The following is a 14,127-nucleotide window of genomic DNA, read 5'->3' on the forward strand; positions in this document are numbered from 1 at the left end:
TATCCTTGAGGTTCTGTCAACATTGATGGGGAGGGGGGACAGTCGATCTTCATTCTGAAGGTAGCAAACGGTGTCCGCTGTACATTGCACTATGCAGCCTGACATAGTTATGTGTAGTTAATGATGCAGTACACATGAGAAGGAAATTTACAAGACCTTTTCCTGCCTTATTTTCATCAAACGAAGACACAGTTCCTCCTGCTGGTGTTTGTCATTTGTTTGCTGTGTTGCACAGATTTATTATGCGAGGCACACATGCATCTCTGGAGACGTAATACTTTGATGTCAGTGCCATTGTAAATATATTCGGTTTTCACATAGATCCTTCTATTCAGATTGTTACCTATACATGCATGGGTATTCACTAAACTCCTTTTGATGACAGACCTCTCGCCCTTGGCAGGGGACACTGACATGTTCGTTTGGAGGCTCCCTTGATAATTTTTTTTTTTATTTGCTTATGTATTTATGTGTTTATTTATAACACTAGTATGACATTATGTTGCCTCTCAGCTATGTTTTTGAATCCTTACACTGTATAACAATGTATTCAACGGCGATGGAATATCTAAGAAATATTAACTTTTTTTATGAATGGGCTCTGATATGCACTCTTCTAGCTGTGAAGGTTTATCAATTTATTTGTGATACTGAAACAGTAGGTCAGTGAGTTAAACCATCATTAGTTACTAGTTCGAAGTCTGGCTCACGTTATGGTTGCACAATGTTAAACTGACTACCATACATGGGCTAACATTTAACATCAGTTCTATACAGAATATAAAGAGGTACCCAAAGGACGGTCTTTTTGGAGGCCAGCTTGTTCAGTGCTGCTTTTGTTGACTGTCTCAGCTTTGGCCACAGTGTGTTGCAGCACTGCGGGTGAAAGACTGCACCAGGTTTGGTGACACCATCCAAAGCCGGGTGAGATGAGAATTATGTTGTGAAATATTTTCTTCTGCTTTCAGATTCATAAGACTCACATTGTAGGCCTATAAATGCTGTACTCTTCTAATGGATATGTTCTCCATACAGATATTTCATTTTTTAAGATCTTTCTAGGGATTAGAGAAGGCCAGGGTTGGACTGGCCTATGAGGCAATCAGGCAGTGTCCGATGTGCTGGTCTGACAAGTCAGTGAATGAGCCGATTTTTCAGTTGTCTGTGGGCCCGATTTGTCCTGGTGGGCCAGTTTTTATTACTGCTTATTCCCTTGATATAACTATAAATATTGTCTGCAGCAAGCACAAATGCATGCAGTCTTAAATACCTTGCAAAATACACATACATGTCTTTATAGGTATAACATTTGTCTGATTTGCTAATGTGGACCACTTTGTTAGCTATTTGATTCACTAAAGGGAACCACTGTTATTTTGGTGCTCTGGCCTATTTATTTGCCCCAGTCCAACCCTGGAGAATGCCTTTGACTTTGGTGTTTATTGGCAACTGACTTCAGGTATTGGGGTGATTTGCTAGGGGTGGTGGAGATGGATTCAGTAGAAGTGACCTTTATTGCAAACAAATGTAGGTTGTGTGTAGAACTGAATACATCTGCGCCTATTAAGCCCATTGGCCCTTAACTGCAAATGAATGCTGCATTGTCACCGATGACAAACTATTGCAGCAGTTCATCTAGGCCTTGCTATTTTTAGCAGTCACCCTCTCTTGCGTTTTCCTTTGCTCTATTTTCCTTTTTAGTTTTTAAAGATAGGATAGGAAACGGCTGGTTGCCATACATGGTTTTAATCATCGCCTGTGCCACAGCTTTTATCTGACTTCCCTCGGGTAAATTTAACATGCAGTTCAAGCTGTTTCCTTCAACCTGATAGCAGACAAAACTCTACTTCCACGCTCTGTACGTTTCTGGATTTTATGGTTTAGCCCCATTATGGGACACGTATGCTAAAGCCCTATATCAAAAGAATTGTACTTTTGTAGTTACAAATGGTTATTGTCTTCCTTCATCCGTGTTTTTTTGCGTAATCAAAGTTGTGTCTTGGTATTATTAATTATCCTATGAATTATGTCCTCTTATTTGGTAAGGTAGTCTGTCTCAACAGTGTCATTTGCCTCTACAGTAGCACCATTTGATAGGAAATTTAGCCTCCCACCTTCAGAAGGAACAGTGACCCGTGGGTTTGTAGTGTTTTTCTGACTGATTGTGAACCTACCTTCATCACCCATGGACGTCCATCCCACTCCTGCTCTGCACCTGGTAGCCTGTCTGACAACACAATTTCTCTTCAAAAAACATGAAATCGTCTTTAGCTTACCTTTAAGATTTGATCTGCTACACGCACCATGTTTAGCGTTATTGGATCTTTTCATTGGTGGTGACTGAAACAATGTCTGCCAGTTCTTTTCATTGGGCGTTGGATATATTGACGTCCAGTGTAAAACTATTCTAACAACTTGGCACCACACATGCATGTCCAGTTGTACTCTGGCGATTGTTGCATGTTTTTCTACAAGTCATAACATCACATAGTATTTGACAATTTCTTCTTATGACTTTGCAGCCTTGAAAAATGCTTCGAAAGAGGACAAAATGGGTGTTGGTTGTTGTTCTATATATATAAACAAATACAATGAAGCCATTATCATGGAGGTTGTGTAAAACTTATGCTACTTCCTCAGACAGACCAAAAGACTGTTGAGTTATATGATAATAATAATAAAATATTAAGTGACTATGAACACTGATAGATCTTCAGGACTTCTGTACTTTGTGTTCTGGGCTTGCGCTGTTCTTGGCGTGCAGCAAACTTATATGTTCATTATTTTAAACAATCTAGGGTGATATGGACCCTTGTGGTAGTGAGGACCTTGTTCATGTTCCCCCCTTTAACAATTATTCACTACACTATTTGCACTCGATCGTTCTGCGTGATTGGATGTGCCTGTGTGCATCAAATGATCTGCCTCCCAAGTTGACATGTGAGAACACCTTGGAAATGTGCACCAACCCCCAAATCTCCCTGTTTTGTCACGGACTGTCAGTAAAAATGCTCCCTTGGGAATGGTTGATTGGGACTGACTGCTTTCCAACCCACACCAGGCCAAAGAAAGATGAAAGCCTGTGAGTGGTTCACCTCCACAAAGCTCTGTCTTAATGAGTGTTGGGTACCTTAAGCCATCCTCTGGTTGTGGAAAGTAAGAGAGCAAGCACAGTATCTGCCACATAATGCATATTCGTCTTCCTCTCTCCTTCAGTCCTAGAGATGTAGGAAAATGCCTCTTTGATTCAAAGAAGCACAGGGCTAGTTTGTATGCACCTTAGATACAATAGTGCACATACTTTCCTGATGTATCAGAAACTATCCTTTCTGGGTTTCCGAGAGTGTGCCGGATAAGAATACAAACCATCTTACTCTGGCTCCATATTCACTGGTCCATCTTTGCTTTGAGATTGTCTAAGAGAAAGCATGCCCCACTGAAAGGAGAAGGAATATGAACATCCATGACACATAGTGTATGTGCTTAACCAATCCTCCTTCCAAAAATTAGGGTCATCCACTGATTATTCTATTCATCCCTTTCCTTTCACGTCAGACTTCTGTGACTACTGTTTTGTGAGTGGTTATGTATTGATTAAGTGACTGTCAGGGCAGTGGACATTGATAAAGCATTAATGCCTTGTGTCTAAAGCAATATGAAAAGAAAATCGATGATAACAGGGATTTAATAAAAACAAAAGGTGTTGCTACTGTGGTTCTGACTTTGTCTTAAACCTTTGTGCCTTTGACAAAACAATACATTGATCTTTAACACAGGAAATCCAAATGTATAGATTAGTATAACCCAGTCCTGCTTTCCATTAAAGAGGTATTCCACGTCACATAAATATATGCAGGTTTGCTCTATGAAGCCTTCAAACCTTAGTTATTTTCCTTGTTCTGCGCTCTCTTTTCCGATCTTTCTCTCCAGCTCTTCTGTGGCAGCCTCTCCGTGTGCCTTTTCCTCTCTTTTCCCTATTCCTCTTGTCTTCCTCTGTTGCCCTCTATACAATGATCTTCCTCCTCATCACACTCTCCCTACACTTTTCCCTTTCTCCAGCACTAAATTCTCCTAATCTACCACTCTCCCTTTTCTCCTTATGTTGCTAGCCTTCCTCTCCCAGCGTTTCTCCTCTGAATATTTTTGGATGGATACCAGGGCTGGGTATAGAAATGTATGAAGTGCATCTGTATATAAAAATGTGCTAGTGTTCAAGTCAGTGGCAACTACTCTATCGCCTGAAAGACCGCTAAATCTAGCCATTGACATAAAGTTCACATTGGATTTATCTAAAACACAGTTTTGGACTCTACATTGCAGAGGCTGCTTTGTCCCCAAGCTCAAAGCGTGAAGTTTGTTAAAATAAGTTATACGTTTTATTCTTTTCAAACAAAATTTCTCCTGTCCAATTTCCATTCATTGAACAGAAGAGATCTTGGGAGGGAAATTTGATCAGCTTTTGTAAATAATAGTGCCATGTAACCTGGCTCTAATTTTGTGTTTAACAAAGAGCTCTACAGCTGCTGGCTTCTTTCTAAATTCCTTGCCATGACTATCAACCCTTCTTATTGTTTGTTGTGGTGGAGTACCGAAATGCAGAATATTTTAGAACTATCTCTATTTCAAATAAATCTATTTCAACGGGAATGAGAATGCATGCGTTTTTTAATTGTATACGGAACGGTAATATATTTTATGTAGTGATACGAAAGCTGCAAATAACCAGCAGGACTATTTCTCAATTTATTAGGGCTGAGTTTATTGACAACAGAAGGAGGTAAGGCCGAGTCGGCCATACCAAGAGTACTTCTTCTGTCCTGCAGACCACATCAGATGTCTGTAGTAAATGCTTAACCTGTTCAGCCATCTAGTCAGTTTGTTGCACATGAGTGCCTCGTTCACTCATAACACTGACTTGTTACTCTTTTTTTTTTTTTTCAACGAGTGTCTTCATCATCTTACAAAATGGGGTTGTCCAAAGCGGATGAAATTGTGACTTAAACAGTTAACATGCTTCTGCTCTGTCCTTCTTGGCTCGTCTCCAAAAGTGTGTGAATGTGCAAGAATGAATACCCCATAGATATTTACCACTGCCCCATACTATGGGCCTCAATATGTTATCGCCTGCTTTAAATTCCACTGAATTGCATGGAATGGCCTTAAGAGGCACTTTGGATGCAGTTTGCTAGTTTGTAAGCTACAAGTTGACCGACAACGGTGTAGTTCAGAGGTCTCCAGTTGTGTCTGGCCCAATATAGACACTTTGAGGGGAGAATTTAAAAACTACATGTTTTGAGTCATGATCTTATCAGTGAACTCTGCACCATTGCAGCTAATCTGACAAAAAGAACACATTTTTAAACATTTTTAACTGTATAAATTTATCTGGGGTAAACTTTAGTAACGAAGAGGTAAGCTGATGTTGTGGGGCTGTAGGAAAGTCCATTTAGATACAGAGGGTTATGTCTCTAAGGGCCATATGTACCAAAGCATTTTCCCATTGACACAGAATGGGTAAAACCCTTTGATACATCTGGCCGTAAGTGTTTTGCAATGTTTGTGGTTTGTTGAAAACTTTACGCGTATATTTATACCTTCAAGCCACAGTGCCATGTGACCACGCCCATGCTTTTAACCACAGAAAGTGTTTCCTGTCATCATGCTTCGCATTCATATGAACGTCTCAGCTGACTAACTTCTCAGTGACTCAAGAGCTCTGATTCGGCAGATTCTTTACGTTGTGGGCACAGAGTTTACTTTTCTTTTCTTGGTCTTTGTTTTCTATTTTTAAACGCTGCACGTTCCTCCTGTTTCACATCGCAGTTCATTTGGATGGGCACAGATGTGATTTTTTTTTAAAGAATAGCATTTGTTTATCGTTTCTTCCTGATTTTTAGTTAAAATTCTAAAACAAGCTCAATTTAAATATTGCAATAATACTTGTTTTTGCATGCAGTCGTGCAGAATATTACATAGTCGATATGTCGTGACCTATATTAGACCTAGATTTATCCACTAATGTTGTTTTGTGGGACTGGCAACCTCTGTTGCAGGTTCACCGTGCATGTAGTTTATTTGAGAATTTATGGATTCTACAATTGGTCACTAATGCAGGCTGCCACCTCAGTAGTAGCAATCGCCCCTTTCTGATTTGGGTCAGGATCGGAGTACATTAGCTGACACGCCTTCATGCCAGTGTGAGAGGGGGTCATTGGCTTATAATGAGCAATGTTGTTGTCTCTGCTTTTATTGAAAGTACATTGAGATAGGACCTTGCCAGGATTTCATAACTATCGCTGTGAGGGTGTGCATGATACAGCGCAAAGAAAAATGTAAATGAATCATAGTAAGATACACCTGAGTAGTGGAAAAACCTTGCGTTGGCTAATCCATTGTCCAGAGACATGATCGGCACCCCTATGTAGATAATTATTGCAAGTCAGAATCTGAAAATGAATGATTCTAGGCTCAGCTGAGCCGGCCCCCTTGTGAAGAATTCACCTCGTTTTGAAGACCCACTAGAAGCTGTTAGACATTCTGTGCTTACATTACCAGCATACTCGAGTCCATCTGATTTTTAGCTGCTGAAAGTGTCCTACATGGTGTCATGTGGTCAAGTGGAAGCAGGAAGGATAGGAAGTGGGAAGAGAGCTCACTTTGTCTTAGTTCCCGACAACATATCCTTCCTCTATGTTGTTTGTTCTCTCCAGGAGCTGGGAGCTCTGCAACAGGCAACTAGGCTTGAGCAAATAAAGCCCAGGTAAAGGTCCCACAGGAAGTGGGACCGCTTAAGAGAAATTTTGTCTTAATTACAAGTGCCCTTTAGAACGAGCTCCAGAATTGCTCAGTGATCTAATGTTCACTGGTGAATTTTGCTATGAGCTGCAGGTTGTAAGTTTTAGTCACAGCAAGATCAGTTCTCCCTTTCTTCCTTTTGAGGTTGATACGTTTAGTACTTTGGATGTTTGTTTACTTTATTTACCCTGTTTTTTAGATGTGTTTTCAGTACGAATAGCATTAAGACACTCTGGCTTGAGCTGCCTCTCAATATGTACTCTTGGCTAACTATTGAAATCTTTTTCACAGCACTTGTGAAAAGGAATATGGTAAATGGAAGCTTTTATGGAGTTTACTCTTCTCCCGTCTAACTAAAGCAGTTGCCATATATTGCGTTTCCCATGCAGCCCTTCAACCCCCTCGCCCCATCTTGCCATTGAAGTGAAACCCTCGCCAACATCTTATATGAGGGATTGCTCCCTAAGCACTTTAGAATGATACAATCTTAAAGATATTAAGTAGCCCTCAATTAAGAGAAACCTCTGGGTTGATAAGTGCTGAAGAACTGCTGAAGCAAGTGCTGAAGAACTGATAATGCTATTCATTTGTGTGATTCCTCCCCTTTTGTTTACATAGGTGTTTTTTCGCACATTTTGAGGAAAGTGCAGCAAGAAGAGCTTTATACAAATACGTAACCTACAGAACAATTTTTACTTTAATGTAATCTGGAGGCTTACTCATGGAAATTTGGAGTAAAACATTTGGAGTTTTTCTCATTATGTACAACATTTTAACTTCATTTCTGCATTTCCAACATGCATATAGATTCTGCATTACATTCTATTTCGGTTTTCTCTTGGGTGTATATGCACTTACCTTGTGCCTGACAGCACCTGACCTTGCTGGCTAGATGTTTTTTTTATAATCCAAGTTGTGACTGGACTATTGTATTTAGAATGTATGTGACATATAACATTTAATTTCTTAACATGCTCTTTTTTCCTTAAAGATGATATTGCAGTTCTCACCAGAATAAGAACACCCAGTTCTCCAGGTACCGTACTAACCCCCACCTAACTGTCTGTACTCCTGTCCTTCATTGTTCAGTTTGTGTTTGTTGGTAGGTAGTCTCTGTGTTTCACTTTGGTGTAGGGATATTTTCCGCTTTATGTGCTTGAGATGCCACATTTTGCCAGAGAGTAAAGCAAGAAAAGGGGTAACCCTTTCACCGTTCACGAAGCTGGGTTTGGAGAATAATCAATGATCATTGGATTCAGGAGATTCAGTCTATATATTATGCCCATGTACACATTTTGATTTCGATTTTCATTTATCACAAAACAATGCAGTTATAGGCCGTGGTGATTATTGAAAGGGTGAAGAGAAATATACATTTGTGCTGATGGTTTGGCACTGTCAGGCCCAGCCTCAGTCGGGTTCCATAAGAGCTTCGGGCAAATGTCTGATAAGCTCTATCAAAATATTTGCAAACATTCAGTTCATTTAAGCAGCATACAATGTCTAAATCCAGTTTTCAGGATCCCACTAGTTTGTCAGAACACCAGTTTGGTTTCCTATGCATCAGCTGCATTACAACTGAAATTAGTAAAGGTATTTTCTCAATAGCCCTGTTTAACATCTACGATCAGGTTAACTTACCTGCACATTACTTGTCATTTTACTTATCAGAATCCTGATGCAAAAGTTAAGTTTGTTTTAACTGGATGAACCCATTTACTACTAAGCTATGAATAAGATCACTGCGTAGTTTCTCCATGTTAATTAGGTCTAATTTCCTTTGTCACATTTATCTTGAAGTGTTTATCAGGAATTTCCAGAGATTCAGATGATCTTCCACACGTTGATATGTCATTGGTGGATAATTCCAGAGTTTCACTCCCTAGTATTTAAGGGAGGTAGAGCGAGAGAGAGATTGGCACGATGGGCCAGACACAGCACTTTGATCTGCATCAAAGATTAGTCATTGCAGCTTGGCCACTGTGTGGCTAACCTACTATTTTCCTTTCAAACTCAAATTTACCTGCCGCTGCTCGAACCTGTGCAAAAAAGAGCCTTCTAAAAGCAAAGGCCGTTGAAAAGCAATGCAGCCGAGCAAGGGCAGTGGAAGTACTCTTAAGGACGATAATCTATGTTGCAGAGCCAGGAACTTGTTAACTTCCACTCAAGCTACCAACATCTGTGATCTAGTTCTTCTTGTTTTATTCATTTGAGGTAGGGTTTGGAGATGGCTTTATTTGTCTTACAGAATATTCATTATTCCCAAAAAATAATCTATAGCTACGTGGATAAAGGGGCTTTTTGGTTGGCATTGGTCATCCATTGGCCAATAAACTATCATTAACAGTTTGTTTATGCCCACACCAACCCGGGGCAGTGCACTGCGAATGTGGGCAATTTGCTTGTGCACAAAATCCACATCTGCTACAAAAGTAGTGGTATGAGTGTGGCTGAGTCAGTATGTCTTCTGTTTTTTGGTAAAATTATTTTTTGCTTTACTTATGTGAGTACATAGCACTTGAACACATGCACAGTGGCGTAACACATAATGATCGGGCCCCAGCAGAATGGGCTCAATGGGGGCCCCCCTGAATGGTCGCTCCAAATCACATCTCCCTCCACCCCCGCTACACTGCTGGGGCATGCTCTGTAAAGCAGGGTGACTTCCCTGAGTGTTCATTTCTCATTCCATTCCAAACGCATTCTGCTGGCACCGGAACACCAAACAATGATAAAAGTATGCCAAAACATTTAAAGATAGCTGTCCTTGAGCGTACATGCATGGACACCATTTTCTCTTGCTTTTTGCAATGCTTTATCATTACTTTATCATTTCAAGATAGCTGTGATGTCAAAAGCAATGTGTTGGCCATATTAGAAAACTAAACTAATAGTTATGCTTTAATAACAGCATTGGTAATGCTAATAGCTCTGCGGACAAATATAAATAAGCAGAGCCTTTGTCCTTTTACTGATTCTTGTCTTGTGGTGTTCTCTAAAAGCTGATGGTTGTGCCTGGTGGCATGTAACGAAAGTGGCTATGGAATATACGTGCTTGCAATATTCAGTTTTGCACTAAAGGTGCACATTCCTTCCTACATATTAGGACATTACATTGAAAGTGCAAGGCTCTTCATAGCCCGGATCCAAATTCCAGAAATTTGTGTAGGGCTTTTTCAGTCTTATTAATACAATCCCTCTGTATTAAATCAAGCCATCTAAACAAAGCATGTCTAAAATAATTACTAAATTCCTCGCTGTGCACACATATGGGCACAATGTTTTTACTCCTTGCATAAAACTGTAGGTCACTTGGTAATTGAGCACTTAGGGGCTGTAACTGTGGCATCTCTAGCTGCTGCTTTATGTTTGTAACTGTACCCGTGTAAAGTGTGCATATTTGTTGTGATTTCATCGTGTTCCTTAAAGATGAGTTCTGGTTGGAATAAGTATGAAGATAATAAGACTCAATAGTTCATAAAATGCTTACTGTTGCTACCGTTGTCCTGTAAACATGTAGAAATGGACAGGCACACTCCATCTTACTTATAAGTGAGCACTAAAAACAGACAGTACACTTGCCTATGACCTTCATAAATGTCAGATTTGGGACATGTTGTAATGTCACATTTAGTAAGTACCTGTATCCTCCTCTGTTGATAAGGCACCTGTGTAGGTATTGCAATCTTAAGAACTGATTTCTTTCAGTGGAGATAGTTTTGTTACAGGCGCATAGCTCAGGTAGAGTCATTACATTTTTATTTTGTTTCAGTCTGCAGTAGATGCGTACTTTCAAGTATTAAGTTTGCCTTACCTGTCCCCCTTTTCTGTAATAACGTTGTATCCCTCCTTTGCACATAGGTGCACAAAGTTTGTTTTTGTTTGCTAGTATACATTCATTGATTGGGAGGTCCCACTGTGGCCTCAGATTCATGCAAAAAAAGGAGCTCTGAATGGAAACCAAAACAGATGAGGCTATAGAGGTTACATCTTTTCGCGGTGAGTTTCCAGATTGCCTCCTGTCGTCCAGTGGATGCTTTACACAAAATGCAACGTTTTTCAACAAGCTCTGGTACCTAGTAGAAAGGTAGACAGATCTTCAGGAGTAGCTCCTCAGACCGCCATTTGTAATTTCCGTTGTATATGAGCCAACAACTCAGCTTGCAGTTCTGCAAAATAAAAAGCCCCAGCTGTCCAAATGTAATTATTCAAGGTAGGCCTCATCTTCTCTTTTTCAACGCCACTTGCATGCTGCTGCCTCATGAGGGAAGTTCCACATGGTGAAGATGGCTTCACAGATAAAACCTGTACCCTCTTTTTGCCATGTGTGCCAGCAGGAGATCAAGATCTGGCCCATCATAGCAGAATTTGACAGGCTTCCCACTAACAGTTTCTTTTAGCAGTGTACTAAGCTTCCTCTCTTGCGTATTATTTATGGCAGCAAAACTGTACCAGAGTTCTATGTAGCAAATACCCATTGTGGTAAATTGTGGTCTCACTTGTGCAGAACCATCCCCTGTTTCCAACTGCAATACTTGTCTTCCTGAATCCTACCTCATACGTTCAAGGTCTTCCCTATGAACTAGGCCTCCTGCTTTTCACAGCTCGAGAGTCTTCAGGGACACTGTTCTGAATAGAGAAAGGTGAAATTGATTCTTTTCTGGCACCTCTGCCTTTTTTTGCAAGCACTAGATACTTATCTCTGCCATTCTGGGCATGGCGTGACCAATCATTTATTGCAGCAGCTGAAGAGCAAGGTTATTGCAAAGTATGATATGAGGGTAATCAAGCACAGAAATGTGTATGACATCGGAATGCCCTGTGGCTATGCTCAAGCAGAACACCAACAGAATATTTCATATTGAGTACTTAGTAACAGGCTTCTGCTTTCACCACGTGTCTTTTAATTGGGTTATCTATACACTTCAGATTTGGTTGCAGTAGTATTGCACAATCAAGTGTTACAAATTATGAACCATTATATTTGAAATATGAGGTGACCGGCTCCTAGTAAAACATTGAATCTAAAATTAGATAATGGGTTTTAAAAGCAGTCGTAGCTCCCGGGAGGGAGAAGGGTCGGGCGGCCCTGGGGGGGATGTAATGAGGAGGGAATGGGAGTGCGACCAAAAAATAAATAAATGTAAAAAAAAAAAAAAAAACTTACCTGTTTTGCTTTGCCACCTCTAAACTTCTCCTAATCTGCAGGGACAGTCTCAGGCTCCCAGCCTGCCCTGCGTCCAGTCCTATGGCCAGTGGTAGGATTGGATGAAGCGCCCTGGCTAGGCGCTCCGAGGCAGAGTGGGAGACTCTGCCTGCTCTCGCCAATCCGGCACTCTGTTGCCAGGTTGAACAGAGCCTACTGTGTACGTATGTTTGGCCAGCCCGAGACAGCCGGCCAAACAAACATGCGCACTCAGGACGAGTACCGTGTACTCCGCCTCAGTTCTGTCACGCCGGTGGCCCCGCCCCTTTTGTAGTAAAAAATAATAATAAACATAGTAAACATAGTCTATTATGTTTTTACAGTAAACGTTTTGCAGTTGCTGCTGCAGGCGGCGGGGGGAGGCGATGCTCCTCCACCACAGCAGAAGAGCCGCCCCTGTTTAAAAGTAGATAGCACTAATACCCCTTAGTCATACGTTCTATGTTTTTTCTCTGGGGAGCTGAACAGAGGCGTTCTGCACAAACCATTGTCCTATAGGAGTGACTGTTGCAGCAATTTAAAAATAAAGGTACTATCCTATTGACAAAACACTTGTGACTGGTTAGCAGGCTTCAGCCGCAAAGCAAAATTAATGAGTTTTATTACCCTCTTCCTGCAAATTCAGTCCTGTACAAATGATATATGTTGGAAAATGCCACATTTGTCTCTGCTTTTCTTTTACTGCTTGGCAGAAGGGAACACGTTCAGATTTTTAACTTGATTTACCTAAAATGATTTTTTGAAACTTGATTAATTTTACACTTGTTGTATATGCAGAGCAACAGAACCTGATAGAAAATGACACAGTAGCATACCATTACATCAGTTATGAAAAAAGTGGAATCTAATCATTCTGTGAGGCTAGTCATTAGGTGCCATAAACTACCTACAGGGATAGAGGTTTGTGTGTTGTTGCTTGCATTAGTCATTTCATTGAGAGGCTACCTTGAATTAAGCAAAAGGGTATGAATTCTCTTATGAACAATCTAACCCAAATAAAGATAGGCATGTAACCTAATAATTAAATGCTATGTAAAATATGCTTTTTGTAATTTTCTCTCAACTCTTTCTGAATGCTTTCCGTTAACAAGGAAGCAGTGGCGTCATTCATTGTACATATGTAGCAATCACTTTTCTTGCAGGAAATAATACCTTAGACAGTAAAGCCTACAATGAAGCAATAACTTTAAAATAGCTTAGGTCCAAATATTTTTAGACTGTTAGGAAACAGAAACTGATAACGTTGTGCCTAAGGAGGGATAGATGAGCAGCTTCTGAAATACCAGTGTTTACAGTGCAAAGTGTTAAAGTGCACTGATATAGAGTATTTACATTTCCCTTTCAGTTGTCTCTGTGGTTTTTATTCGTATGCTTGTATTTTACTTCCTATCTACGTTTCTTATAGAAAAAAATGAAAGGGTGGTAGGAATGCCAAACTGCCTAATAAAACTGCCATGTTACTAAAGTTTATCTCTATATAGTTTATTTAAAGATTACGACACGTTTTTAACTATTCGTAAAAACTCTGCTGCTCTAGTTGCCACTTTAACGTCATTGTGAGTGAAAACCTCTGTTTTGTGTTTTGACTGTGATATATCAGGTCCTCCAGTGTTTGTGTACTTGTCTTATTTGGTCAATTAACTCTTACACTGTGAAGATTTGTTTCATTTGTTGCATCGTTTGTACTTTTTTAATCTACCTTTCACAGTCACTTTTTCGATTAGAACTGTTAACTACTGACACTAACCCGACTGGTTTATTTAGTCATTAGTATAGCATCTCAGAAAATGAGTTATTTATGAAGCATCAGACAAATATAAGAGCAGATCATTGTCCATGGCATTGAGCAAATATTTCAAATTGAACTCAGTGGCATTTGATCACTGTGAGAAAACAGGGCTGATTGCAGAGGCCCCATAACTTTTTGCCCCCATTTTCCTCTTTTTGCTGGTGTTTTCCTGACATTGATGGTGCCCTGGGTACTGCTAACCAGTCCCAGGGCCTGTGCTCTGTGTAAAATGGATATGCAAATTAGGCTAATTATAATTGGCTAAGTTAACCTACCTATAAGTCCCTAGTATATGGTAGGGCATGTAGGTTTAGGGACCACAGCATAGGTGGTGCAC

At 40.2% G+C, this 14,127-nt stretch overlaps 1 protein-coding gene across 7 annotated transcripts in view; it reads left to right on the top strand.

Annotated features, from left to right (window-relative positions):
• The window catches only part of ANO5 (anoctamin 5), a 321,868-nt gene that overhangs the window by 64,541 nt on the left and 243,200 nt on the right, over nt 1-14,127 (top strand). For 3 of the 7 annotated variants that reach the window (XM_069221939.1, XM_069221940.1, XM_069221943.1), the window contains exon 2: nt 7,787-7,831. The exons of the other annotated variants lie outside the window; for them this stretch is intronic. In XM_069221939.1, the coding sequence (XP_069078040.1) occupies nt 7,787-7,831 (45 nt within the window). The remainder of the gene's footprint in view (nt 1-7,786; nt 7,832-14,127) is intronic. 7 annotated transcript variants of the gene reach the window in all.

This window comes from Pleurodeles waltl, chromosome 3_1 (genome assembly GCF_031143425.1).
Source record: "Pleurodeles waltl isolate 20211129_DDA chromosome 3_1, aPleWal1.hap1.20221129, whole genome shotgun sequence".
NCBI classification, from domain to species: Eukaryota; Metazoa; Chordata; class Amphibia; order Caudata; family Salamandridae; genus Pleurodeles; species Pleurodeles waltl.